This window comes from Sphaerodactylus townsendi, linkage group LG01 (genome assembly GCF_021028975.2).
Source record: "Sphaerodactylus townsendi isolate TG3544 linkage group LG01, MPM_Stown_v2.3, whole genome shotgun sequence".
Lineage (NCBI taxonomy): Eukaryota > Metazoa > Chordata > Lepidosauria > Squamata > Sphaerodactylidae > Sphaerodactylus > Sphaerodactylus townsendi.
This window is the reverse complement of record NC_059425.1, coordinates 191,217,717-191,244,413: the sequence shown is the minus strand read 5'-3', so window position 1 is coordinate 191,244,413 and position 26,697 is coordinate 191,217,717. Positions and strand designations below refer to the sequence as shown.

General features: G+C 50.4%; 1 protein-coding gene across 1 annotated transcript in view; it reads right to left on the bottom strand.

The window, feature by feature from the left end:
• The window catches only part of ITSN2 (intersectin 2), a 169,870-nt gene that overhangs the window by 4,180 nt on the left and 138,993 nt on the right, over window positions 1-26,697 (bottom strand). The window contains exons 33-41 of the mRNA XM_048506528.1: window positions 24,897-25,003; window positions 20,199-20,382; window positions 14,870-14,968; window positions 8,643-8,810; window positions 6,542-6,754; window positions 4,347-4,468; window positions 2,130-2,212; window positions 738-821; window positions 471-644 (exon numbers count right to left, since the gene is read on the bottom strand). Coding sequence (XP_048362485.1) covers window positions 471-644; window positions 738-821; window positions 2,130-2,212; window positions 4,347-4,468; window positions 6,542-6,754; window positions 8,643-8,810; window positions 14,870-14,968; window positions 20,199-20,382; window positions 24,897-25,003 — 1,234 coding nt within the window. The remainder of the gene's footprint in view (window positions 1-470; window positions 645-737; window positions 822-2,129; window positions 2,213-4,346; window positions 4,469-6,541; window positions 6,755-8,642; window positions 8,811-14,869; window positions 14,969-20,198; window positions 20,383-24,896; window positions 25,004-26,697) is intronic.

Sequence of the window (26,697 nt, the reverse complement as noted above, 5' to 3'; positions counted from 1 at the left end):
GGTACTTGGATGGGGGACCACCAGTGAAAACTCTGCACAGGAAGGCACGGGCAGACCACCGCCACTTATTACTTGCTTTGAAAATCCCTCGCTGGTGTCATCATAAGTTTGATTGCAACTTGACAGCACTTCTGTGTGTGCATGCACCATGGCAAACCTTAGAGGCCTTGTGCACTGTTCAGATGGGCAGTCCAGTGGATATATTCTTTGGGTAATCATCCCAGACCCTTGTGTTGCTGTCCCCAGCCACCTCAGAGACATCAGCATCAGATGAAGGTAGTCAGGGACAACAGAATCCATAAGCCTGCCAGCAAATATCCTTATCCTTTTCATGAATGGACAGATGGAACTGGCAGGTTATCTGCAAGCCCTTCCCACTCCCAGTCATCAAGATGGGTCACGCTGACATCAGTAGGAAACAAGTATTATTTTTTTTAAAGGGAATACAGGCAAGAAACAGTTGCACGTACCATCAGGTGAGAACTGATCCCGGTCAAAAACAGTGATACATAAGACATCTTGATAAAGATCCTTGACGAAGAACTGACAGTTAAAGTTCCACTTGGGGTTCAAAGTGTCCGGCAGCACCCTCGTACTGAAGCTCTGAGCCCCCAAGCTGACTTCACAGTATGGGTTGCTTTTCCCTTCACACAGAACAGAGAAGAAGAGTCTGTTATCCAGAGTGGAAGGGCAGCACTTGGGCCAAGCGCATCAGAACCCCCCTGCTCAGTGATTACCATTCGGTTTACATGCTTTCAATTCTGTTGCTTCAATCACCTGGACCATCAAGCGGCCTATTCCGGAACTCTTCTGTGATCGAGCTGGAAAAAGAAAACCAAGGCAGGACTAGCGAATAGCTTTGGTGCAAGAAGAAAGCGGGTCAACCAAACCACAAACCATCTACACGGCCTCTTCCTGCACCGGATGAACTGGCTCTGTAATAGCGACCTCTTCATTTGTGTGAAAGATTTATTTTTTTTAAATGAACTATCCTCCCCCACATTCAAGGCAGTTGAAACAAATAACGCAGAAGTCCAGGGCCCTTCCTCTTAAAGACTACAAACATTTATTCCACCATGAGCTTTCATTCATCAGCTTATTTCTTTAGATGGTTTGATGAGGAAGTTATACTCCACATTTTTATAGGGAAAACTGCCAAGGTTGGCAGGAGGGAAGGCGTTTGATTCTCTGTGTAAGGGACTGTAAAGCATCACAGATGATGGGAAAAGCTCAGGTTCTAGCCTTTCTCTTGCAGTAAAGTTAAACAATAGAAGGAGAAGAAGAAGGAGTAGTAGTAGTAGTAGTAGTAGTTTGGATTTATATCTCCCTTTTCTCTCCTGTAGGAGACTCAAAGGGGCTGACAAATTCCTTTCCCTTCCCCCCTCACAACAAACACCCTGTGAGGTGGGTGGGGCTGAGAGAGCTCCGAAAAGCTGTGACTCGCCCAAGGTCACCCAGCTGGCGTGTGTGGGAGTGTACAGGCTAATCTGAATTCCCCAGATAAGCCTCCACAGCTCAGGCGGCAGAGCAGGGAATCAAACCCGGTTCCTCCAGATTAGAGTACACCTGCTCTTAACCACTAGGCCACTGCTGTAACATCGCAGGATAAACAACATCTAATTGAAGCAGATGCCTGAAGCATGTAAATTGGCCTACAGTGTGATACAACATATGAAGAAAAGCCAATTAAAGTTTTTTTTAAAGTTGGTCTTGCTGAGGTATTAGAAATTATAGTGAATAAGGAAACCCTAGTCTCTGTTTAAGACAGGATGAGAAGTTGTATGGAATTTCTAAATGAGGTCTAATTTAGCACTTTTGGGTTGTATATTCCCTTTGGAGTTACAAAAGACAGTAACATTCAGATCCGTAACAGTATGTATATCCAGGAAGATTTTTTAAAAAGACAATCAGAAGTAAAGTCCTATAACAAAGGTCTAAAAATGGTTCAAATGAAGATCTACTTTTTAAAAAATTGGAGGCATCTTTTATGACTATACATGTTGTCAAAGGTGCCTGAAACCACAAATATATTCAGCAGGGGCATCAAGGCCCTTCCAGCCAAGCTAGACTCTGGCAGTTCTTGTGCCTCGGCCAGTTCCTTAAAGTTCCAAAGAACGCTCCGCACGCACCTTGGTATGCTTTCTCATGCTTCTTCTTTTCTGTTTCAATGTACTGCTCAGAAGCGCCTTTGATTTTCTGGACCCAGGCAGTTCTGCAAAAGGAAATAAGACAAACCGCCTGCAGGTTTGCATTCACTTAAATAATGTCCTGTCAATTGGACATCCCTGTTTCACACCTTATCACAACCCTTCGAAGGTTCTTAAAATCAAGCAGGTATTTTTCTCATTGTCAGAATTAAATATTGTTATTGTGGTGGTGATTGTTACTTAAGGATGAATCACACAAAAATCCTCTTCAGGGCTACTGAGAGTCTTCATTCCCCGCCCCCCAGACAGGTTTTTCCTGTGCCACCTCCCGCTCCCCCTTCACACTACAGCGTGAAAGGAAATCTGCTTCATGTATGGGCTCCCCGAGTGAAGGAGGTCTCCAGAATATTAGTCCCTCCCCCATTACAGCCATGAACCCCTCCCTCCCCCCCCACACAATGGCTCTGACTCAGGATCCCCGGGGAGGAACCAAGTTCAGTGTCTGAGGAAGATGAGAGGGAGAGGCTGGCACGGCAAAGCCACCTGTCGAGGCCTCCCTGCCAGAGCGTCAGGATGCTGTTTTGGTTGGGAGGGGGGAGCTGTTGGGGACGGCCTCTTTTTGCTTCGGGACCTGCTTATCAACTCTGACCTTGAGGTCCTGCTAGCTGTGTGAAGCTCTGAGAATGGAATTCTGCTACTGTCTGCACTGTTCGGATTCACATGGGGTTGGGGATACACTGAAACATATTATCAACTGTTCTGGTGGGAACTCCTCAGAGCAGTCTTTCTCTCTGCTAGCTCTTCTGATCTTCAGTAAAGTCGTTAAGCCCTTCAAGTGAGTTATTGATTGTTTAAGGGAGTTTGACACAGAACCTGCGAGGGAAACCTCGCCATCTCCACCAGGTCTCCATCATACAGGACTTGGGCCCAGTGCTGCTTCTCCCAGTCTGCAGGAATGCCAGCAGCTGAAGTGGCCCAGGAGGTGAGGGGCAGGCTGGCTGCGTGCCACGGAAGGGCTGGAGTAGGCTGCTGGAGGGGGTTCCTGGCAGGATCCTGGCTGGTGTGAAGAGCTGCCTCAGAAGCTCCAGCACCCACCAGCAAAGGCAAGAAGAGAAGCAGCAGAGCTCCAGAGGTGACCCAGCTGCCTCCCAGGCCTGAGAAGACAGTCTTGCTGGATAAACCCATTCATGAGCCCACAGCCCGTGCTGGTTAGATTGGCCTCCAGACCCTGCCCAGAAGAGTGAAGGGAAAATGGCATCCTGTTCCATGAGGCCGGCAGCCTGAATAGACCCGCTCAGCTTGAGCCCTTCAGATCTCACAAGCTAAGCGGGGTCGACCATGGTTAGCACATGGGTGGCAGACCACCAAGGAACAATGAAGCAGCTGCATGAAAGAAGACAAAAGCAAACCAAGGACAGGGCGCCAGAAGTTGGCTGCATCTCAAAGACATGTTCTTATTCTATGAGGTCAGACAACAACGGGTATTAGTTGCTGAGCAGACTTGGTATGATGTTCCAAAGCTACCCTGCCTTGCAAAACTTAACAAAAGTCAGGCTGCTTATTTTAGCTCAGAAACTAATTTTCCATTTTGCTTCTCTGAGGGCGCTCAAGGGCCCCATCTGCCTTAGCTGAACTGCTCTCTGGGTGTGGTCCACCCAGAGTGCGACTCACTGAGGTCAACAGAGAGGGCAACGTCCTATCCTATAATTAACTCTGGCTCAAGCCACACCCAGCGGAGCTGTTCCCCACGCCTGCAGCCCACTTGTGTGCAACTTAGAGAATTGTTGCCGTTTTCATTTAGTCTTCCTTCCTCACTGGGACTCAAGGGGGATTGCAAGCAGGATAAAAAAAAGGCCATCCAATTGATAAGTGGATTGCAAGATACAATAACATTTGAATCCAGCATGAAAAAAGTGTGTGTGCATGTGTGTGTGTGTGTGTTGGGGGGGGGGGGGGAATTGTAGAACAGGAGGAAAAACGTGTATGTTTAAGGGACAAAGGCCAAGTGGGGTAGGAGGGCTGACCTATCACAGGGCAGATTTGCTTCTCCAAGTCAACCCTCCGGAACGACTGTTTTGCACATGATGCACAATGACAGGAGCCTGGAGGGGATTTCCTGATGCCCTCCTGAGCCTTTTCCCCTGTGGCAGGTCCCAAGCCCCTGAAGCATCATTTTTGATGACCACTCTCTGGGCTTACCTCTCATTGACATTGTCTGTTTTTAGGATGTACACTCTATCAATGTGAGAGATGTGGAAAACCGGCTCATCACTAGAAGGGTCAGTTGGCAATTTCACCAGGACTTCGTTTAGAAAAATAGGCTGCAACAAACAGGTAGTTAACTTCAGTGACAGAACAAAGATCCACTTTGACAAAAACTAACGTAGTAGTTAGTTGTGCCTGATACAACCTTCTGCAATTCCAGGAAAATACAGTCAACCATTTCCCCCTAGACCTGTACCTCCACAGTCTTGTCAATATTCTTCTTGCTGCTTGGTAGGAAGATACAAAAAATGAATGCCGATCACTATTTGGTCAAGAGGTACACGTCAAAACAACCTGGCAGGCTGCACTGTCCTGACCTGGATAGCGCAGACTAGACCAGCAGTGTCTGGTCTTGGAAGCTAAGCAGGGTCAGTCTGGTTGCTGTGTGGACGGTCGACCGCCAAGCACGATGCCAAGAGAGATGGGGGCACACCCACTCTGGACATCTCCGGCCGTGAAAACCCTTCGGGGTAACCCTAACTTGGCCCTTTCCGCCGCCCTGCTGCACTGACAGGCCAAGGGGAGGAACAGTCGGCTGGCTCAGAAATCAATGGGAAAAACATATTGAAGTAAAACCTCTATAGCGATTTGCAGACAAGACGAGATTCCCATCTCCTGAACAGCATTCAAATGTAGACATTTTCACTGAGAGAACTCCATAGAAAGCAAGAAAAAAAGTTGTGTTCTTCTGGGCTAATGTCTGTGTCATAAGAAGAGTCTTTGGGATGCTGTTCAGCGTCGGGCTTCACGTGGAAGCTGACCAGCAGTCCTCTCTCTGGAGGGTCAACACATCCAACACAGAGGCTGAGGCCTGCCCTCCAACATGCTCGCCAGCCCTGGCCTCCAGGGGCCTCTGGCCTCAGAACATGGAGGTGGAAACCCAGGTAGTAGCCACTGAGGGACCTACCAGCAGAGGCAAAGTGAGGGGAAATGGCACCCAGGGAAAATGGCACCCCCACCCCCGCACCCCACTTACTGAGCTGGTAGCGGCCCCGGGCAGCCTGGCGGGGCAGGACTGAGGAGCACCCAGTGGGCCTGCCCCCCCCCACCTTCATTGGAGGTGTGGGAGGGTTGGCCCAGCAGCAGCCTGTCGCAGGCCCGCTGGGTGCTCCTCAACTTGAGGAGCTCCTGGCGGGCCAACAGCAGGCTTCAGTGTGTGTGGGGCGCCCCCCATGTGACTGAACAGGGAGCCGCCCGGGGCATTTGTCCCCACCCCACTCTGCGGTAGCTACGCCACTGTCTATCAGACTCTGCAGAATTTTATGATTTCTGGCAGGAAGAGGAGGGTGACCAATCCTTTCCCTCCATTTCACGGGCAAGCTGCAGGTCAGCCGTTGCCACAGCTGCTAGGCAGGGAGGTCCAGACGTTTCAGAAATGGCTCAAATCTCCACACCCATATTTTGGCCCTTCTTAAGGCTAGTCAATGGTAAGCCTGCACAAGGGTGCCACTTTGTGCAACAGAGTCAGTTTGTCACACAATGAATATACAAAGGTTATCTGTTATATTAACACAAACTGAGAAGCACCCATGTCTATTTGGTAGCCTAGAAAGGAACGTCAAGTGGCCATTTCCTCAGTAGGAACTGGTCATCTACCAAAAGGGCCCCTGACCTTTTTGTGCCTGGGGGCACCTTTGGAATTCTGGAAAAGGGCAGCAGCCACAATCACACAATGGGTGGAGCTAATCAGAAAATGGTGGTCCCAGGAAGCGGAGCCAACCACAAATAGTCAGGAATCAAGGTTATCTATAATTCTAATAGTAACTCTTCAATGTTTCAGGCAGAACTTGTGTTTATCAGGCTATTTTAAAAAATCTGCCAGCCAATCAGAAGCTGGGAAAAAGCCCCACCTACTCTAAAACCACCGAGAAAGGTGTTGGCAGGCGCCACGGGGCCCTGATGTAGCTAATGCCAAGTTGCATCCACATTCCTCACTGGCATCAGTTAAAGAGCCTTTGTCTACTGTCATGCTATGAAGGACATTTTTGCATACTGATCTGATGCCCGGCGGACCATCAGGATGCAAAAATGTTGCCAGAGGAAGCCCAGCTGATGTGAAAAGGAAAGATTTGCATGGCTGCCTGCCGGCTAAAGCCCAGCTGCTCCAGGCAAGGTGTTCACCCACTCACCATTTTGTACATTTTGAACTGAGACGTCGATTTGGGGCTGAACAGTTTGTCAGATCCAGTGGAGACAAACTGTTTGACCATGTAGGTGAGAAGCAGGAAGTCGCTGAAGAGAAAGCCGTGGAGTTCCTTGTTGCTCTTGGCCTTGTAGAGCCTGCCACTGTGCAGAAGCTTCCGCGGGCCCAGGCAGTTGGTCAGGGAGTTGAAAATCAGTTGCTGGGAGGGAAAGGAGCATAAAAAGCAAACTGAGGCAGCTGCCCCCCACGCACCTGATCTGACCCACCACCAAAGGAGAGGCTGCAGTGTTTGGGACTCTTTAGTTTGGAGAGGAGACGTCTGAGGGGGGATAGGATCGAAGTCTATAAAATGATGCATGGGGTAGAAAATGTGGACAGAGAGAAATTTTTCTCTCTTTCTCACAATACTAGAACCAGGGGGCATCCATTGAAAATGCTGGGGGGAAGAATTAGGACTAATAAAAGGAAACACTTCTTCACGCAACGTGGGATTGGTGTTTGGAATATGCTGCCACAGGAGGTGGTGATGGCCACTAACCTGGATAGCTTTAAAAGGGGCTTGGACAGATTTATGGAGGAAAAGTCGATCTATGGCTACCAATCTTGATCCTCCTTGATGTGAGATTGCAAATGCCTTAGCAGACCAGGTGCTCAGGAGCAACAGCCGCAGAAGGCCATTGCTTTCACCTCCTGCATGTGAGCTCCCAAAGGCATCTGGTGGGCCACTGTGAGTAGCAGAGAGCTGGACTAGATGGACTCTGGACTGATCCAGCTGGCTTGTTCTTATGTTCTTTTGAGGTGGGTGGGGCAGAGAGAGCGCCGAAGAGCTGTGACTAGTCCAAGGTCACCCAGCTGGTGTGTGTGGGAGTGCACAGGCTAATCTGAATTCCCCAGATAAGCCTCCAAAGGTCAGGTGGCAGAGTGGGGAATCAAACCCGGATCCTCCAGATTAGAATGCACCTGCCCTTAATCACTACACCACTACTGTTTCTGTTGACAATCCGCCCTCTTGGATCCATCCCGGCCAGTTTTCCTACAGTCCCTTTTCTCCAACAGTCGCTCCGTGTTCGTTGTCAGCAAAGGTGCTTTCAGAGAGCACAGAGTTACCTCTAAGCGTCTGCTTAAGTTTGATTTTGCAGTGCATGAAAATACTTTGCTGTGTACAGGAAGTCCTTTCTCTCCCACCCGTTTAATACTCTCTAATCTCACCAGTTTAAACATCAGTGGTTTTCAAAAGCTAGAGAAGTCCATGCAGGAGATGTAACTGAATATCACCTGCCACCAGACTGCTCAATGGGGTGGGGGTGGGGTGGGGTCTGATCCCTCCCCTAACCCCTCTGCTGAGCCAAATTTTCCAATTTAAGCAGCTCCTGCTGGAGGAAGGCTGTATGAAGGGTGCTTGGACCCATACCGCTGGTTACTGTGGAGACAGAACCAAAGTGGGCAGTTGTTACTACACAATGGGCAAAACTACAGATAAGGGCTGTTAAGCAGGTGCTGAATTTGGTGACACAGAACTTAATATTTGGAGACTATTTGCTGCTTTTTTCTAGAAAATCAAACTTCTAGTCCTTCCGGGTTACCTACTGACACAGAGATTGGCAGCACCTCCTGAAATCCCAGAAGCAGTTTGGGATAAACATGCAGCGTGGCGTCTTGCAGAGCCCTCCGCTTTCTCCACTTTAGCACTTCTGCAAATCCTCCCAAAATTTCCATCCATTCTGTTCTTCATGCCAGTTCCCATTTTCACTGTGCAATCCAACCAGAGCTGGTCAAACCTAATCTTGCTGGTGTCAATGGGTTTAGACTGGACCAACCCCACACAGGATTGACACTGTTCTTAGTACTTGTGGATGTTTGAAAACCTGGATCTTGAAAGGAAGAATACTGACAAAAGAAGTGGAGGAATTAAGTCTGCTCACTTACATCATTTGTTCAGAACAAAATGGTGGAGGCTTTAATGGAACACATGCCCATTTTTCAATGCTACTACCTTGTCAGATGGTTCTACGCTTGACCCATATTTGTTTGACCTAATGCACCTCTGCTTCTCCATGCCCCACAGCAACCGCCCAGGCCCCGTTTACCTCAGCAAGTCCGTCACACTGAACATGGGATTGTATCCACTCCAGTCGATCCGAATTTTCCTTCTCACGCACTCCCTCGTTGACCTGGGAACACAGCTCCTCGGCACGCTCAAGGGCCAGCTTCAGATTTGTGTGATCTGGATGGGTTTCTGGGGTGTTCTCCAGAATCTGGTTGGAAAAAGAATGATGCATCGTTGCTCACGTAATACGAGCCACATCATGTAAGAAGAGTTGGATTCTATGATGATTGAGGCTGAGATCAAGCTTCACACCAATCCCAGGTTCTTTCCCCTTCAGTGACTCCAGGCCAGCGGAGTTCTCAAAGATTTATTGAAAAACAGAAATCAAAGAAATAAAACATAAATGCAGTTACAGAGATTGCTCAGCTGAATACTGTCAGGACTAAGTTTCATTTCTCCGAATCCTCCAATTCCCGCCACAACGGAGAACCGTCCACCCACACACCTCATATAGACTGGAACTGAAGTTCGTTCCTTTTTTATAAAGTCGACTTCGTTTGAGTGTGTTCAGCCTTACATTGTGCTGGAACCCTTCTCCAACGTTCTACCGCATGCCCAGACCTTCGATGGAGAATGGCTGGGTCAGGAGAACACTTCTGCTACCTTGGGTTCTCCCCAGGAAGCAGAAGAATCCCAGTGTGGCGCCCCACACCAGAATGTGTGGGGGAAGGTCATCCACGACGTTTGTCCTGGACGGGGGTTGGCTCCCTCCGTGATGCCCCGGAGCCAAGACAATCCTGCACGGTGGCACCTGTAAACAACTCCCACGGGGCCGAGGGAGAACCGGACCAGGAGGCGAACAGGCAGAGTAGAGCCTATGAAGCACTGTGGCTTCACAAGGAGGTCACCTGAGAACGAGACCAACTGAAAGCAGATCTCTTGACCTTACAGAGCTAGGTGGCCTATTTGATGGCGGAGCGCAGCGAGACACGAGTGACCCCAGGGACCTCTACTGCGGAAAGGGGCCGAGCAACGGGGGACGGAGAGCTGAGGGCCGAATTGCGCGCCTTACAACAACTCAACAACCTCACGTGGAGTCACAGACCCCACCAGAGGAGCGACGAACTGACCACCCCAACCCACCCCCAGACGACAGACGACTCTGGTAAGGGACCCCGGAAAGGATTCAAGGTCAACTTCAACGGGGACCCCAACAAGCTTGCCTTTTTCCTAATCTAGGTTGGCTCGTACATGGAGGTCCATGGCGATGGGTTCCGATCTGACCGCGAAAGAGTGTTTGAGATTGGGACCCGGCTGCACGGGGAGGCGGTGAATTGATTCGTCAGCCTAGTGGAGGAAGACACACTGAAGATCCATGACCTGGAGTGGTTCCTACTTGCCCTGCGTTGCAGATTTGAGGACCCGTTGGGGGAGAAGGCCCAAGCTGCGCTCCAACAACTTTGGCAGGACAACCGTTCAGTCAGTGACTTTGCCGCTGAGTTCCACAGGCTAGCTAGCCGCCTACGGAGGTGGCCTGAAATAGTGCAACTTTTCAAGGACCCACTCCACCCCAAAGTGCTGTAATGGAGCCTGATCCATTGGGGCCCCGAGACCCTGATGGAATGGATCAGGAGGGCGGGTGACACCGAATTGCGGATCCAACAAGTAGAGCAGTCGGAGCAACATTGGAACTGTGCCCAGTGCCCCCTGATTCACCCGCCTACAAAGCCTGCCGATAGTGGAACTCCCCAACCGGGACCTTCCAATGCTACCCACGCCCACTGCTGACGCCTGGGCCTATGTCTGCACTGCGGAGGGGACGGCCACCTCATCGCGACGTGCCCGGAGTGTCACAACCAAGTGACGGCCACCAGAGTGACGGCCACCCAAGTGACGGTTCAATAGCACTCAGGGACTCCTGCAAAAGCTTCAAGGGACCCTCCCCACCCCCGGACTATCACTGCCCAGGTAGCTTCTGCCCAGGTCGGCCAGAAGAGTACTCGAGTGACTCCGAGGATTTGGAGATCCTGGACTGCGGTGAGCCGGGGGGAAACGCCATCGACCTGGTGGGAGGAGCGCCGATAGTCAGGTAGCCCCGGCAGGCGCCAGATCGCAGGTGAGTGCCCTTTCCACTCGGCCCGTGGTAGTATCAGTCACTTTTTCCGTCCCGGGATCCCCCTCTCGCACCCACTCCAAGACCCTCATTGACTTGGGGTGCTCAAGGTGTTTAATTCACCCTAACCTGGTGGAGGTGCTTGGCCTCAAGCTCGTAGAACTGAAACACCTGAACTGGTTCGAACAAATGGACGGTTCCTTGCTGGGGGGGGGGGGGCCTCTCGCAACACACAAGTTCGGTACTCACTGAGCAATGCCAATTCGTCGTGGCCAAGTTGGGCAGCTACCCCTTGGTCCTTGGCATGCCTTGGCTGGCACGCCACAACCCCGACATCAAGTGGTTGGAACACACAGTCCACCTCCCCAACCATCTGCGTACCACCACCCCTCCAGCCTGACCGCCCGCTCAGCTTCTGGCGGGGTCCCTGACGGTGGCACGGAACTTGACTTCGGCCCTGCCTGGCCCCTACCAGGACTTGGCAAAAACTTTCAACAAGGGTGAGTGTGACTGGCTCCCGCCCCACCGGAGCACCGATTGCATGATTGAGCACAACTCCCAAAGCTGTATCAGATGAGCCCCCGAGAGCTCAATGCCTTATGAGACTTTATTGATAAAAATCTAGCTAGGGGATTCATCAGGCCAACCACATCTCACATGGTGGCCCCGGTATTGTTCAGAAAGAAGATTGATCCCTGCGCCTGTGCACCGACTACCGGTGCCAGAATGCCATTTTACGAACTAATAAATACCCCATTTCCCTGATCAGGGATCTGCTGGGCCACCTATCGAAGGGGCGTTCACAAAACTGGACTTGCGGGAGGTGTACTTTCATGTGCGCATTGCAGAGGGACAGGAACACCTCACAGCCTTCAACATGCCCTTGGGGCAGTTTGAATATTTTATAATGCCCTTTGGGCTCATCGGGGCCCCCGGGGTGTTCACGAACGTAATCAACGAGGCCCTTCATGACTTGTTATTCAAAGGGGTAGTTTTTACTTGGACAATGTCCTAATCTACTCGGACAACGTACCATCGCACATTGCCTTGGTACGCGAGGTCCTCCACCACCTCATTGACCAGTAACTCTACACTAAGCTTTCGAAATGCGAGTTCCGCCAGTCCTGTGCACTCGCAGACATTTGCAGTCATTTCTGGGCTCTGCTAACTTCTACAGAGACTTCATCCCTGACTTTGCCTCAATCGCTCTCCCCCTCACTGACCTCCTCCACACCAAAGGGACTGGGCCGGGGGGGTGGGGAGAAAGACCGGGGGCGTCCATTGCCTGGTTGCACAACTGCCAGGAGGCATTCCAGACACTGAAGGGGGCTTTCACCTCCAAGCCGCTCCTGATCCACACTGACCCGAGTAAACAATTCATTGTCCACATTGACGCTTTGGACGTGGTTTTGGGGGCTGCGCTACTTCAGCAGGGGGAGGTCGGGAAGCTCTGCGCCTGTGCCTTCCTCTCCTGCAAATTCTTGGGGGCAGAACTGAACTGGACAGGGGGGACAAGGTGATTCGGCATGCATTGGCTACCTGGCGTCACTGGTTGGACGGGGCCCTCCTCCCTCTTCAGGTGTGGACGGACCATAAAAACTTGGCGTTCCTCAAGTCACCCACTTGGCTCTCTGCCAAACAGCTGCGCTGGGCTGACTTCTTCGCCAGGTTCAGTTTCATACTCAACTTCTTCCCTGGGAAAAGTAACCCACTGGCCGATGCACTCTTTTGCCTCCCTGACTCCTCGCCGACGGAGGAATGGCCCGTGGGCACTGTGTTTTCCCCCACCCAACTTGGCCTCCAAGCAGTCATCTGGGCCCGGCCCAATCTCAGGGGGTTGGGGCGGGTGTTCCCCCAGTTATTCCCCTGGCCCTGGAGGTGGAGCTCCGTACCCACTCAGGGTCACTCCTGGACTTTGACCGAAGTGCTGGTGACCTCACCGAGTGGGGGGGGGGCTTTGGTGGAGGGGGGATAAGGTTTACACCCCGGCGAGCCTATGCTGCTGACTCCTGGCAGGCTGTCACAATGCCAAATCAGCAGGGCACTGTGGGTTTGTTAAAACCCTCCACCTGGCCAGGAGGCAGTTCTGGTGGCCCTCTCTACGCAAGGACGTGGCTGACTATGTAGCAGGGTGCCCGGTTTGTGCAGCGGCGAAACATGTCAAGGGGAAGCAACCAGGCCTACTGCAGCTGCTTCCGAGCCCCAAAGCCCCATGGCGCTACATTTCCATGGACTTCATTATAGATCTCCCTGCCAGCGGTGGGAAGTCGGTCTTTTGGGTGGTGGTCGACCTTTTCTCAAAACAGGGCCACTTCGTCCCCTGTAAGGGGCTCCCTTTGGCCCAGAAACTAGCCCACTTATTCCTGACCTACATCTACCAGCTCCATGGGGCACCCTGCAAGGTCATTTCCGATCAGGGCCCCCAGTTTGTCTCCTGCTTTTGGCGGGCGTTCATGGGACTTTTGGGGGTGGAATTGGGACTCTCTTCTGCCTAACACGCCACGACAGACGGCCAGACCCAACGGGTCAACAACATCCTTGAACAGTACCTCTGCTGCTACGTCAACCAACACAATGACAATTGGGCAGCCCTCCTCCCGTTCGCCGAGTACGCATACAACAATGCTGTACACTCGAGCACAGGCCAAAGCCCGTTCAAGGTGGTCTATGGGCACAACAATGAACCTTTTCCCCTGGAGGGAACGCTGCCGGACGGACCTATGGACCTGGGTGAGTGGATCACCTCTCTGCGCGCTACTTGGAGCGCTGCCCTAGAATCCCTGGCCAAAGCCAAGACAGACTATAAGAGCTTCGCGGAACGCTAATGCAAGCCGGTGGATTACAAGGTGGGAGACTGGGCATTCCTCTCTACAAAAAACTTGTGGGGACTCCCAGGGACGCGTAAGCTAGGTGCCAGGTTTATCGGACCTTTCTGCATCTCCCGGGTGATCAACCCAGTCGTGGTTGAACTCGAACTCCCAAAAACCTTAGCCTGCATCCACCCAGTGTTCCATGTTAGTCTCCTGAAAAAAGTGGCCCCTGGCGATGCCTGGCACCTGGAAGTCCCTCCGCCTGAAGTTTACGTCGTCAATGGAGAGGTGCACCAGGAAGTCAACTCTATTATGGACTCTCATATGCATAGGGGAACTTTACAGTATCTGGTTAAGTGGAAAGGTCTCCCTCCTGGATACACGAATGGGTGACGGTCCAGCACATCACTGCACCACGCCTACTCTGGGCGTTCCACCATGCGTATCTGGACAAACTGGGTGGAGGGGGGCCTTAAGGGGAGCAGGATGTCAGGACTAAGTTTCATTTCTCTGAATTCTCCAATTCCCGCCGCAACAGATAACAGATAACCACACACCTCATATATACTGGAACTGAGGGCAAGAACCCTCAGTTCCAGCACCCTGTAGCTAGGGTGACACAGATCAATAAAGTTCGTTCCTTTTTTATAAAGTTGACTTTGTTTGAGTGTATTTGGCCTTACAGAATACATTCTTATGGTTCTATTGGGACCTCCTGCCAAGAAGTGCTTGTCTTAGCTTAGCCCATAGTAGAATCGTCCTGGTCTTTGTTCTTTAGTTTCCAAGAAAACTCCTATTCCTGCCATGCGGTTACCCAAAGCCTTTGAAGTGCCTTATTTGGGCATCTTCCTGTCCTGGGTAAATTTCCATGGCCTTTTGGTTTCCCCATTTGGAGATCAAAGACTGTTTTAACATGTAGGTGTGATGCTGCTAGATCTAAAGCACAATTTCATCACATATTCATATCCCTCCCTTTCTCTCCTGTAGGAGACTCAAAGGGGCTTACAAACTCCTTTCCCTTCCCCCCTCACAACAAACACCCTGTGAGGTGGGTGGGGCTGAGAGAGCTCCGAAGAACTGTTACTGGCCCAAGGTCACCCAGCCGGCATGTGTTGGAGTGGTTTACCAGATAAGCCTCCACAGCTCAAGTGGCAGAGTAGGGAATCAAATCTAGTTCTTCAGATTAGAGTGCACCTGCTCTTAACCACTACACCACACTGACTCTAAAAGGAAGATTCACGTTTGGACTTACAAACATCCTGGCTGTTCCTTATCCAGTGCAGCCTATCAAATTCCCACTGAATTGCATCCAGTGCTTTGGACTGCAAATAACTAGATACTTACGCTCTTTATGAGAAGAGGATAGCGGGTGATTCTCTGCATGGGTTTCAACAGGAAGCTCGAGAGCGGCATTCCTTTGCAGCGGGGGTCTGAAGCCAGCTTCTACAGGTTAAATCAGAATGTCAACCAACTTCATTAACCATCCAAGGATTTATATATCCACTTACAGAGAGATGTTTGAACTTTGCAAAACTTTACCCATTTTAATTGCTGTGCTTTGCAAATGGCAAGTCGCAGGAATTCCTACTTCTACAACAGTGGTTCTCAACCTTCCTAATGCTGCGACCCTTTAATACAGTTCCTCATGTTGTGGTGACCCCCAACCCTAACATTTATCCATTTTACAGATGGAGAACACTGATGCAGAGAGTCTTAGGCGACCCCTGTGAATGGGTCATTCGACCCCCAAAGGGGTCCTGACCCCCAGGTTGAGAACCACTGTTCTATAATAAAAACATTAAGATCTAAGAGATGGAGCAGCAGACGCAAGACTGCTCCGTTACATAAAACAGAACCTAAATTGTGTGTTCTACAGCTGGAACCAACTGATGTTCCACTGAGGAGGCCAACAGCCAGAGTAAGAAGAAAAAGCATTTGCAAGGGACTCCAGCTCACGTGCTGCCTTCCACGAAGGTAGTTTCAGAGGGCAGGAGCCATGCTGGTCAGCAGTAGAACAGTTATAATTGAATCCAGCAAGTTTTTGGGAGTATGAACTTTCAAGAGTCCAAGCTTCTTGAAGGGCAAAAACTGTGAAACTTAAAATAATTGTGCAGAAAAGGAACTTTCGTTAAAGAGAAGAGAGCTAATTGCTCCATTGCCTTCAGGAACACTGAGTGTGCTATTGCATTTGAGCAGTAAGGGGAAAAGTCCTGTGGGAGAGGCTGGGATTAGCTAAAGCTCAGGTGTTTAGTGTTACAATATTTTACTGTTTGTATTTAGTATTTTATACATTTAAATCTTTAATGATTATTTATTGTAATTTTATGTTGTGACTTGCCCTGAGCCCAACAGGGATTGGGTGGGATAGAAATTGAAAAACTGAAAAATGGAAAATAATAATAAATAAATAAATAAATAAAAGAGTCAGCTGACAGAAATCCCGGGCTGGAGTTGCCAGCTGGCCATGCTACTTTGTATGTTTTGTTGCCGGGAAAGGTGTTCAGCCGGCACCCAGAAAAGAGGCTAAACAGGTGTTGTTTCCTTGTTATTTGTCTGTGTTCCGCAGCTCTTGTGTTGTGCTCGTGCCAGAAATAAATCTTAAAAACTGAGGTCTCTGGTGTCCTGACTCATTCTAACCACCCATTTGTCATGCTACCTATTGTGACACTCTGCCTACCTTACAGGGTGGTTAAAGTTTGGAACCCCTCTTTGGGCCAAATCAGGAGACAGGGAAGCTTGACGTTTTGCCTTAGGGAGAACTTTTTGACATTTCCAATGATATCCCCAAAATCTGGTCTGTTGCTAATGTGCTGCTGTACTCGATTTTAGCTGTCTAGCTAAAGCGAATCTCTAAGCCAGTGTTTCCCAACACCCCACCCCCCCCCCCATGGACTGGTTATTTTAATACCTCTCCTCTGTGACCCACTAAAAATTTAAAGCCTATTTATTAGCAAAATAAAACAAATGTGAATGTGTGCCCGTGCTGGCTCGGCAGGGGGGAGGCCAGCCCCGCGCTGCGGCTCATCTGCACATGTCCTTGCCAGGGAGGCTCCCTGGGGTGCTGCTTCCACCCCCACCTCCCTCGCGCCACCAGCGTCTGCCGCAAGCTGCGGCTCCATTCCCGACCCCTTTCTGGGTGGTCGGCTGGCTGGGGAGGAGCCAGTATTGCTGCATTGTCCTGGCTGGTCTGGCTCCAGGTGGGTGGTGCCCTCCAAGCAAGGACAGGGGTTGGGTGGTCAGCCCCAGACATTAGGTGACCCAGCATTTTGTGTTCGTGACCCAGTGCTGGTCACGACCCACCATTTGGGAAATGCTGCTTTAAGCAACAATTCAAGAGGGCCTGGAAGCCCCCATGACAGTGGAACCATCTTTAACAAAACTTAGACAACAAACATGCCCTTCACGAAAGAAAGTTAGCCATGGCACAGGTCCATACACACGCACACGTTGCAGGATTTCACAAATTCACCAGGGATAGATTCAAACTGAGTCCCCCAGGAGTGGCTGGGGGTGGGGGGTGAAGCATAAGGGCTTTGCAGAACTGATGGCCGGCCAGGGAGTCAGAAGCCGAGAAAGGAGGCAGCTGCTCTCTAAGGAATTAGCAACACTGAAGTCTGACAGTCAGATGTTCAGGCCAAGGCAGCTAAAAAGAGCCCTTGGAGGAGGCCTGGAAGCCACCAGTCTCATTCACTTTTGCCAGTCATGAACACGCGGGTCATTGGTTGTGGGGAAGGGACGCACATTCCCGAGGCCAGCTCCTGATCAGTTAACCAAACCTAACACTCAGCCACTAGTCTGTCTGCACTGGTTCCACTGAGAAAAAGGAAAGCCCCAGGAGCCCTCATTATCCAGACCAGCCCGATCTCATCAGACCTCAGAACATAAGCGTAATGCCCGTTGGGCGAAATGAGCGGTTGCCCAGGGCGGAGAAATTTCCTGTCACATGGGGGCATGAGCAGGGGCCCCCGCCCCGACCCCCACCCACTGAAGCCAAGTTCCGTGGGTTGCTGCTGACCTGCTGCTGCTTCACCCACTTCCTGACCTGCTGTGGCTTCACTTGTGTGGCCTCTCTTAGCCTCGGTCCCTTCAGCTCCGCCCCCACTTACATTATCAGAGGGAGGCTGAAGAGAGAGAGAAAGCAAAGCCAGGCAGCAGCAGCTGAGCTGGCCAGGTGGAAGAAGCGGCTGCTAGTGGCTGTGAAGAGGACTCCAGACTGCCTGAGAGAGTTCCAGAACAGCACCGGTTGCCAGGGTCAGATGGGCGGCGTGGCAGGGAGGACAGGGAATGTGTCTTACTCTTACATCATGCCCTCCTCCCCCCATAAATATGCCTCTGATGAGAAGCCCCTCTTTGTTCCCCCCTTGATTTTCTCGGCAGGTCTTGGGTGAGTTCGCGGGGGGCGGGGGGCTTGCCGGCTTCAATGGTGCTGGCTCGTTTTGGAGGCCTGGACTTTAATGCCCCCCCTTTTTTAATGCGAGCAGCTTGGGTGGGGGGCTTGGCACAGAGGCAGCTGACAAACTTGCAGCAGAAAGAGAGAAAGGTAAAATGAAAAAAAAGTAAAGGAGCACTTTTCCTAGGCAGGCGCTGCCAGGCGAGACCACAGCACCAAGACCCACCAAACAGACTGGGGGCTGGGATTTTTTTTGCACCCTTTCAATTTTGCAGGATCCTCCCTGCCCACCCCATTGAGCAAAAGCCTCCTCCCCCAAGCCCTTGGCCATCTGGGCTGTCCTCTGGTGCCTGTTCTGTTCCCTCTGTTCATTGGTGCCACACTCTGAGTTAATATTTTAATGGGGTGGGCTACTGTAATTCCTGTATGTCTTCCATTCTTCTTCTGTCGGTATGTCTTCCATTTTTCTTTGTGTCTGTTCCTTCCTTCCATCCTGGTCCCACAATGTGTCCTCCCTCCCTCCCTCCCTCCCTTCCCACAGTGTGTCTCCTTTCCTTCCCACAGTATGTCTTTCTTCCTTAACACAGCTAGTGTCCCTACTCATGGGCTTCCTAGGCAGCATGCTGGATTAAATGGGTCTGGGGTCTGATCCAGTAGGGCTCTTCTGTTGTTTTTATAGCACTGCTGGGACTCTGCTAGCCACTGGGCAAAGGCTGAAGATGGTTAGAGTGTTGGAAATAGATGTCTCCACTGCCACTCATAAGCCAAATGGCAAAAATTTGTGTCACCTTTGTTCAAGAGCAGGGGTAGTGGCTATTCCAGTGTTGGAAAGCTTTGTGGAGATGCTGCAGGAGATGTGTCCAGTTCCTGTGCCAGCAGTGTCAGAAAAGTAACACAGTTTTACACCGTAAAGGCTGATAACTGTGAATTTGTTGCTACCCATCCACCATCCTCACTTGTGACTGAGGAGATGCAGAGGAGAGCCAGGGATCAGCCTCCTGCAGCACTTGTAGACAAGGAGGGCAGAAAGTAGGATGGAAGGTGTATACATCTGCTGTGCTAAATCTGAGAATTGGCAGTTATTTGGCAGTTATGGCTGCATATCAGTTGTCTTTATGGAGGCAAGTGAATAGTTTCCATCCCCACAACACAATTACTTCTGTTAAATACAAAGCTTGCATGGGGGTTATGGTATATTTCATAAGGTCGACAGCAGGGCATGAAAACCTCTCTAGTCTAGATTTGTCTATGTTCTGCAGCAAGAAATTTATTTATTGATTGATTGATTAGATTTATAGGCCTCCTCATTCCCGAAGTGCATCATTTTAATGTGTGTGTTTGTGTGAGAGAGAAATACAAAAGGGGGCAAAATGTTAGGGAGCATTTGAGCCATTTTTAAGACTATAATCAAACTGAGAGCAGCCAGGAGTGATAATGCTGAGTCTCCTCTGAGTAGCATGCATTCCGGGCAGTAACATTTCAGGCAGCAGAATTTTAATTAAGGAAGAATTTTGTTGAAACTGTAGAATTTGCTGTATTTAATCAGTCTTTTTAGCTAGTTGTTTAGTCAAATTCTTAAATTGCAGAGCTTCATTTGCATGGTCTACTGATTTCACTTGAGTTTTCCAAAGTACCATGGTTTCAAATGTTGAAGTTCCCTACTTTTAGCACTATGCACCTTTATACTTTTACCACTAGTTCAGCTGTTAACAGTAATAATTGGTGTGCATAACATTTTATACAAGCAGTTTAAAAGCTCTTCGATCTGTCTAATCTAATGTGAAATTTTGTTCCCAAATGTGAGATTTATCAAATGTGCATTACTTATTCCACTGGCGTAATGCCCATTGGGCAAAATGTTTATCATATTGCACTCTTTTTGGATATCCCACCCTTTTAGTTGCATTTACTTGCCCTGTGTAATCCTCCTTAAGTCCCAATAAGAAAAGTGGACTCTAAATAATGTAAATACACCACACTGGCTAGAAGGCATGGGCTTGGAAACGGGGGGGGGGGGGGGGATCCAACTCTGGTTTTGCCCAGGGCTGCAGTTTGCCTCGTTACGCCCCTGCCTCAGAAACAAAACAGGGTCAGCCCTGGAGTCACAACTTCAAGAGGTTTCCAAGGCAGGAGAGGAGCGGAGCTGGCTTGCCCTTGCCTGCCGCTGCAGAGCTTTCGTTTTGACAGCAGGCGACGGCAGATGGCAGACCGCTCCTCTCTTGAAGTGGTGACTCAACGCCACACTTTACATCAACTGGCTGAAGATGGTTCTGGACACCCCACCTTCAGAAAGTCTTTGAAGTCCGACTCCTCGTCTGTTTTCTGCTGCAAGAGGGCTGCCCCGTTGAGCTGGCAGCTGCAGAACCGGACGTAGGCCTGCATGTGAGCCAGTTCGGCAGCCAAGATGTCGCCGATCATCTGCACAGGCATCTTCTCACCCCCAGTCTTCTTACGCACTCGCAGCGCTCTGGAAGGAGGGAAAACAACTCGAGAGTTCCCAACTGCAGTGGCAGACTGTGTACAGGGACATGGAGGTGGCCTGCAGGGAGCCCGGGGGGGGGGGGGCTCGGACAAGCTGCCCCCGAGCATGGGGGGCATGGCCAGAGCAGGTGTTGTCCCTGGGCGCCACGTTCCCCCCATATGCCTCTGAAAGAGGGAGAGATGAGGGCTTCCACGATCCTGCGCGGCACATACAGATTTCCCCACTGGAGCGTTCCCATTAGACCCCTTGTGGCGGGAGACCGGCAAGCAGTTGTGGCCGTTGCTCACCGGTTGGCAGAAACTGGGGCCAACTTTTAATGTTTTTAAAAAATAAGGTTTTGTTTTCTTACAGGAAATTCTGACCGTCGTGTTTCAGGCAATTCACAGAGCTATTCTTGTCATTTCCAAGTAGCTGTAGGAATCACCAGGAACTCTATTATCAGAACTTCCTGTAAGTAGGCAAGGCCTTATTTTTCTAGGATGTTGTGGGTTTTCCAAGTTGTATGGCCGTGTTCCAGTAGTATTTTCTCCTGACATTGCCACAGATGCAGGAGAAACTTCAGGTGAAAATACTACTGGAACACGGCCATACAACCCGGAAAACCCACAACATCCTAGTGATTCTGGCTGTGAAAGCCTTCGACAATGCTTTGTTTTTTGTTTTAAATATTCTCTTGGGCTACTACCCCCCACCTCCTCCCAAGAGTTACCAGGCACTGCTTACTGCTTGGCAATCCAACGTCTCTGGTAGGACCAGCCATGCTGGACAAGAGAGTGCAGAGGACCCCAGAAGCACACGGGAGCAGAAAAAGAGCATCTAAAGGAGTTTCCTCTGATTTTCAGACCAGCTTTTAGATTCGTTCAAAATTGCTGTTTTATGGATCCTCTAAATAGCTTTTTTAAAAAGGGCTGGTTTTTATTTCCTGCTTTTCTCAACTGAAAGACGTCTCAAAGTGGCTTCCAACCTCCTTCCCTTCCTCTGCTTACAGCAGAGTTCTGACAACCTGTGACTGGCCCAAGGTCACACAGCAGGCTCCATGTGCGGGAGAAGGGAATTGAACCTGGTTATCCAGATTAGAATCCACCACTTTTAACTGCTACGCCACGCTCGCTATTTGATCAGTGTCCGAGAAAAACGGTTCAGCTTGTATCTGACTGCGCCCGGCCAACTGAACCTCTTCTCCAGTTGGAAGAGGCGTCTAGTTTCCCTGCTCCCCCGGCTTTGCTATTTCATCATCTGAGTCTGATCTTCCCTATTCTTCACGATGGACTTTGATTCTCTTCATCTGACCCTTTTCATCACCAAGAAGCTGAACCGCTGGATGCTATGAGCTTCCGACGGCCTTTGGTGGTGTATTTGCTCTCTCAAAAGGAAGGCAGCAGAGATGCCCCTCTTTGGAGCTCCCCAGTTCAGTGGCTGAGACACACGTTTGGCCTCCTGGGGTCCTGAGACGTTCAGGAGAAACTAGAGCACAGAAATGTTTTATTTGAACTCTTATCAATCCATCTTCACAAGCCTGATGTCTCTGGTGGCGGGACCTGAAAGCCCCCTGGCCCAAGGCTGCCTGGCCTCCTTAGGATCATTGCACCGTTACGTGGTATTTTAACAAATGAAGCTGGCTTGGAGAACTGTAGTTTGGACAAAATGGAAGCATTACGGGGGGGAAGAAACACTGACCCTGAAAACTGAGGGGTCTCCCAATCTGAACATAAGAACATAAGAACGAGCCAGCTGGATCAGACCAGAGTCCATCTAGTCCAGCTCTCTGCTACTCACAATGGCCCACCGGGTGCCTTTGGGAGCTCACATGCAGGAGGTGAAAGCAGTGGCCTTCTGCTGCGACTGCTGCTCCTGAGCACGTGGTCTGCTAAGGCATTTGCAATCTGAGATCGAGGATCAAGATTGGGAGCCAGAGATCGACTTCTCCTCCATAAATCTGTCCAAGCCCCCTTTAAAGATATCCAGGTTAGTGGCCATCACCACCTCCTGTGGCAGCATATTCCAAACACCAATCACACGTTGCGTGAAGAAGTGTTTCCTTTTATTAGTCCGAATTCTTCCCCCCAGCATTTTCAATGAATGCCCCCTGGTTCTAGTATTGTGAGAAAGAGAAAAAAATTCTCTCTGTCAACATTTTCTACCCCATGCATAATTTTGTAGACTTCAATCATATCCCCCCTCAGCCGCCTCCTCTCCAAACTAAAGAGTCCCAAACGCTGCAGCCTCTCCTCATAGGGAAGGTGCTCCAGTCCCTCAATCATCCTTGTTGCCCTTCTCTGCACTTTTTCTATCTCCTTGATATCCTTTTTGAGATGTGGCGACCAGAACCGTACACGGTACTCCAAGTGCGGTCGCACCACTGCTTTATATAAGGGCATGACAATCTTTGCAGTTTTATTATCAATTCCTTTCCTAATGATCCCCAGCATAGAGTTTGCCTTTTTTACAGCTGCCATGCATTGGGTTGACATTCCCATGGAACTATCAACTAAGACGCCCAAATCCCTTTCCTTGTCTGTGACTGATAGCACTGACCCCTGTAGCATGTATGTGAAGTTTGGATTTTTTTGCCCCTATGTGCATCACTTTGCATTTTGCTACATTGAACTGCATTTGCCATTTCTGGGCCCACTCACCTAATTCATAAAGGTGCTGCTGTGCTCCCAAAGGAACAGATTTGTAGCTTGGAAGTGCTGCTGGACCCAGCCCCCTGGCAGGAAAGCAGGTGGCAGCAGGGCCTAGGAGCACCGATCAGCTTGTTTTATTTATTTATTCTATTTTATTATGTTCATTGTACGGATAAATTGGGTGTCATCAGCGTACTGATGGCACTGAAAACCGTAGCTCCGTAAAAACTGGAGCAGAAGTCGCATGAGATTGTTAAAAACTGGGGAAAGGGTTGCTCCTTGCGGCACCCCACTCCTGATGGGGTATCCCTTGGCTACATCTCCCCCAGATATCACCTGCAATCCCCGGTCCTGGAGAAAAGAGTTCATCCAGCGCAAGGGTGTCCCTCTAACTCCGGTGCCGGTGAGGTGGTGGACCAGACATTCATGGTCTACTACTTCAAATGGTGCAGTAAGATCTAATAATGCCAGCAGCGCGGTCCAACCTCGATCCAATTGGAACCGGAGCTCATCCACAATGGCCAGTAGCAGTCTCCATCCCATGACCAGCACAGAAACTGGACTGGTAGGGATCCTACCCCTTTGCATCATCCAAGGAAGTCTATTCCACTACTGCTCTCTCAATTACCTTACCCAGGAAAGATAAATTCAAAACTGGGAGGTAATTGGCCAGATTCAAAGGATCTAAAGATGGTCTTTTTAAACGCAGGTGGACTACTGCCTCTTTTAACCGCCCTGGAAACACTCCTTGTCAACGGAGAAGTTGATAATTTTCAACAGGGGGTCCCGTAGCAGCCGTGGTGTAGGAGGTTAAGAGTTCGTGTATCTAATCTGGAGGAACCGGGTTTGATTCCCAGCTCTGCCGCCTGAGCTGTGGAGGCTTATCTGGGGAATTGAGATCACCCTGTACACTCCCACACACGCCAGCTGGGTGACCTTGGGCTAGTCACAGCTTCTCGGAGCTCTCTCAGCCCCACCCACCTCACAGGGTGTTTGTTGTGAGGGGGGAAGGGCAAGGAGATTGTCAGCCCCTTTGAGTCTCCTGCAGGAGAGAAAGGGGGGATGTAAATCCAAACTCTTCTTCTTCTTCTTCCTCACTGGCCTTCACCAGCCTGGATGGGCACGGGTCAAGGGGTCAAGTAGTGGATCGAGTAGGAGCCAGAATCCTGTCGACATCAGTGTGGTCAAGCAGTCTGAATTGGTCTAGACAAGGACCAGAAGGCGGGCAAGGGGCCTCTCGTTCACTTACTGTGTTAAATGTGGCAGGAAGGTCGCAGAGGAGAGACAAGATTTTACCTGCAAAAAAGCTCACAAAAGCCTCACCACTAAATGCCAATTCCTGAGATTTGGGACCTGCATTCAAGGTCGGAATTACCCTAAATGGCTGTGCTGGGCCTGAACTCGCAGCAGCAACTGGAGTGGCAAAAATATCCTTCCTGCCTCCTTCACTGCACTCTCATAGGCTTTCATGAGCGTCCTAAACGAGAGTCTCGATTCCTCGTTGTGAGACGTCGCCACACTCACTCCAGTCGTCTCAGCTCCTGTTCAGTCCTCCTCAGCTCCTCCTTATACGAAGGGGCCGATTTGGACCAGGGATGGAGAAGACACCGTGGGGCAACAGTCTCGATAGCATCACAGAGCTTGGCTTCCCAGCTCTCCATCAGCTCTTTGAGAGAGTCACCAGCAGGTGTGACTCGCGCAGAATGTTCTGGAACCCAAAGGGGTCCACAAGTCTCTGCCGGGAGCCCAAACATGCCTGTTGCCTGAGCTTCAGATGCTTTAATGAACTTTTTGTGAAATGAATTTACCCTTTTGAACCACAACAGCTAAAAATCACAAAAAACCCCTAACCCCGATGCTCACAGCACTTACTTCAGCAACTTAGTATTGGACACAATGAGCTCCTTCCAGTTGACAAAGATCAGTCCTGTTTCTGCTTCTGACAGGCAGCCGGCTTCAGCCATTCGCTTCTGGAAAACCTGGAAACACGGAGAGGAAGCAGGAGTGAGTCTCCGGCCCCCCACTCCCTCCCAGGAGCCCAGGGCAGCAGATGCGACTGTCCTTTCCAGATTATCCTTTCACAACAACCATGTAAAGCAGCGATTCTCAGCCTGCAGGTGGCAACCCCTCTGGGAGTCGAACGACCCTTTCACAGGGGCTGCCTAAGACCATCGGAAAACACATATTTCCGGTGGTCTTAGGAACTGAGACACAAATAATTTGATGGTTGGGGGTCGCCACAACATGAGGAACTGTACTGGAGGGTTTTAGGAAGGTTGAGAACCACTGATGTAAAGTATAAAGAAACCAGTGGTAGAGCAAAGGCCTCAGACTACAGAACGGGCCAGAATGTTCAGCTACCATCATTCTTCAAAAAGCGTGACCTGGGAACAGTGATCCAGTCTCACAGCAGCTTGTCCAGGGTGGACTCCTGGACGGCTGACCTTGACCAGGCTCCCCTGGCAACAGCTCCCCGACGCCTTCATGCACCAGGGCAACACATTTCTTTTCACCCAGACTTCTAACTTTCTTAGCTGCTTTGAGCCGATGACTGGGGTGTTGGCCATGACTCTGAGGGCCTATGCACAAATCCAGAATGGGGTCCTGCAATCACTGCCAATCTCCACTCTGCCTCCCCTATCGCCCGCCACTGAGGTCCAAGCAAGGGATGCCCCTGGGCTGCTGTGAGGTGGATGGGAGCCACTGCAGCCACTGGGAGCTGGTGGCCAGAATCGCAGACTGCTTGCTTATGTTGAAGAGGCAGGGCTGTGGGTGGTTGCCCCCACCCCCACCCCCCGGCATGAAGCCCCGGCAGCTGCACTTATTGCCCATTGGTTAAGGCAGAGGTGACCAACTCTGGCGCTTCAGATGTTCATGGACTACAATTCCCATCAGCCCCTGCTGGCATGGTCAATTGGGAATTGTAGTGCATGAACATCTGAAGCATCAGAGTTGGACACCCCTAGATTAAGGCAATGCCCCTGTTGCTTACTATTGCTTTACACTGTGCTTGTAGCTTTATGGCTGACTATGGGGGCTGCCTCCAGGCAGCCTCTGTCCAACAGAAAAGCCACTTAACTTGACAGAAAGCTCCTTTGGTTGGAGGAGGGCCTTAAACTTTGCTCAGTGGAGCGGGAGGACAGAAGGTAGGACCCCCCCCCCCGCCCCCCGCTGTTCTGCAGGTCTCTGGGGAAGCAGGAGAAATGTTCTCAATAAGTGTTCTGAATAAACACCAGTTGATGGCAAAGTTAGATTCGAGCCCAGTACCACCTTAGAGTAAAGGAGTCCTGTGGGGCAGAGTGGTAGGCTGTGGTCCAGCAGTCCATGCTCTACTCACGACCTGAGTTCAATCCTGACGGAAGCCGGGTTCAGGTAGGATGACACCACTCCATAGTCAGACTTTTACTTTTTACCACCTTAGTGACCAACAAGATTGCTGGGATATGAGCTTTCGAGGGCCCAAGGTCCCTTTGCCAGGCACCTTCGTTGGACTTTCAACGGTTCATATCCTGAAAATTTTCTTGGTCTCTAAGATGCGACAGGACTCAAATCTAGCTGTTATACCACAGACCAACATGGCTGCCCTCTGAAACGATCCTGAAGGCAGAGCAACATTCTCATTTGATTTGCCTTTACTTTACAAAAGCTGTCAATTTTAACGATCAATGAAGTT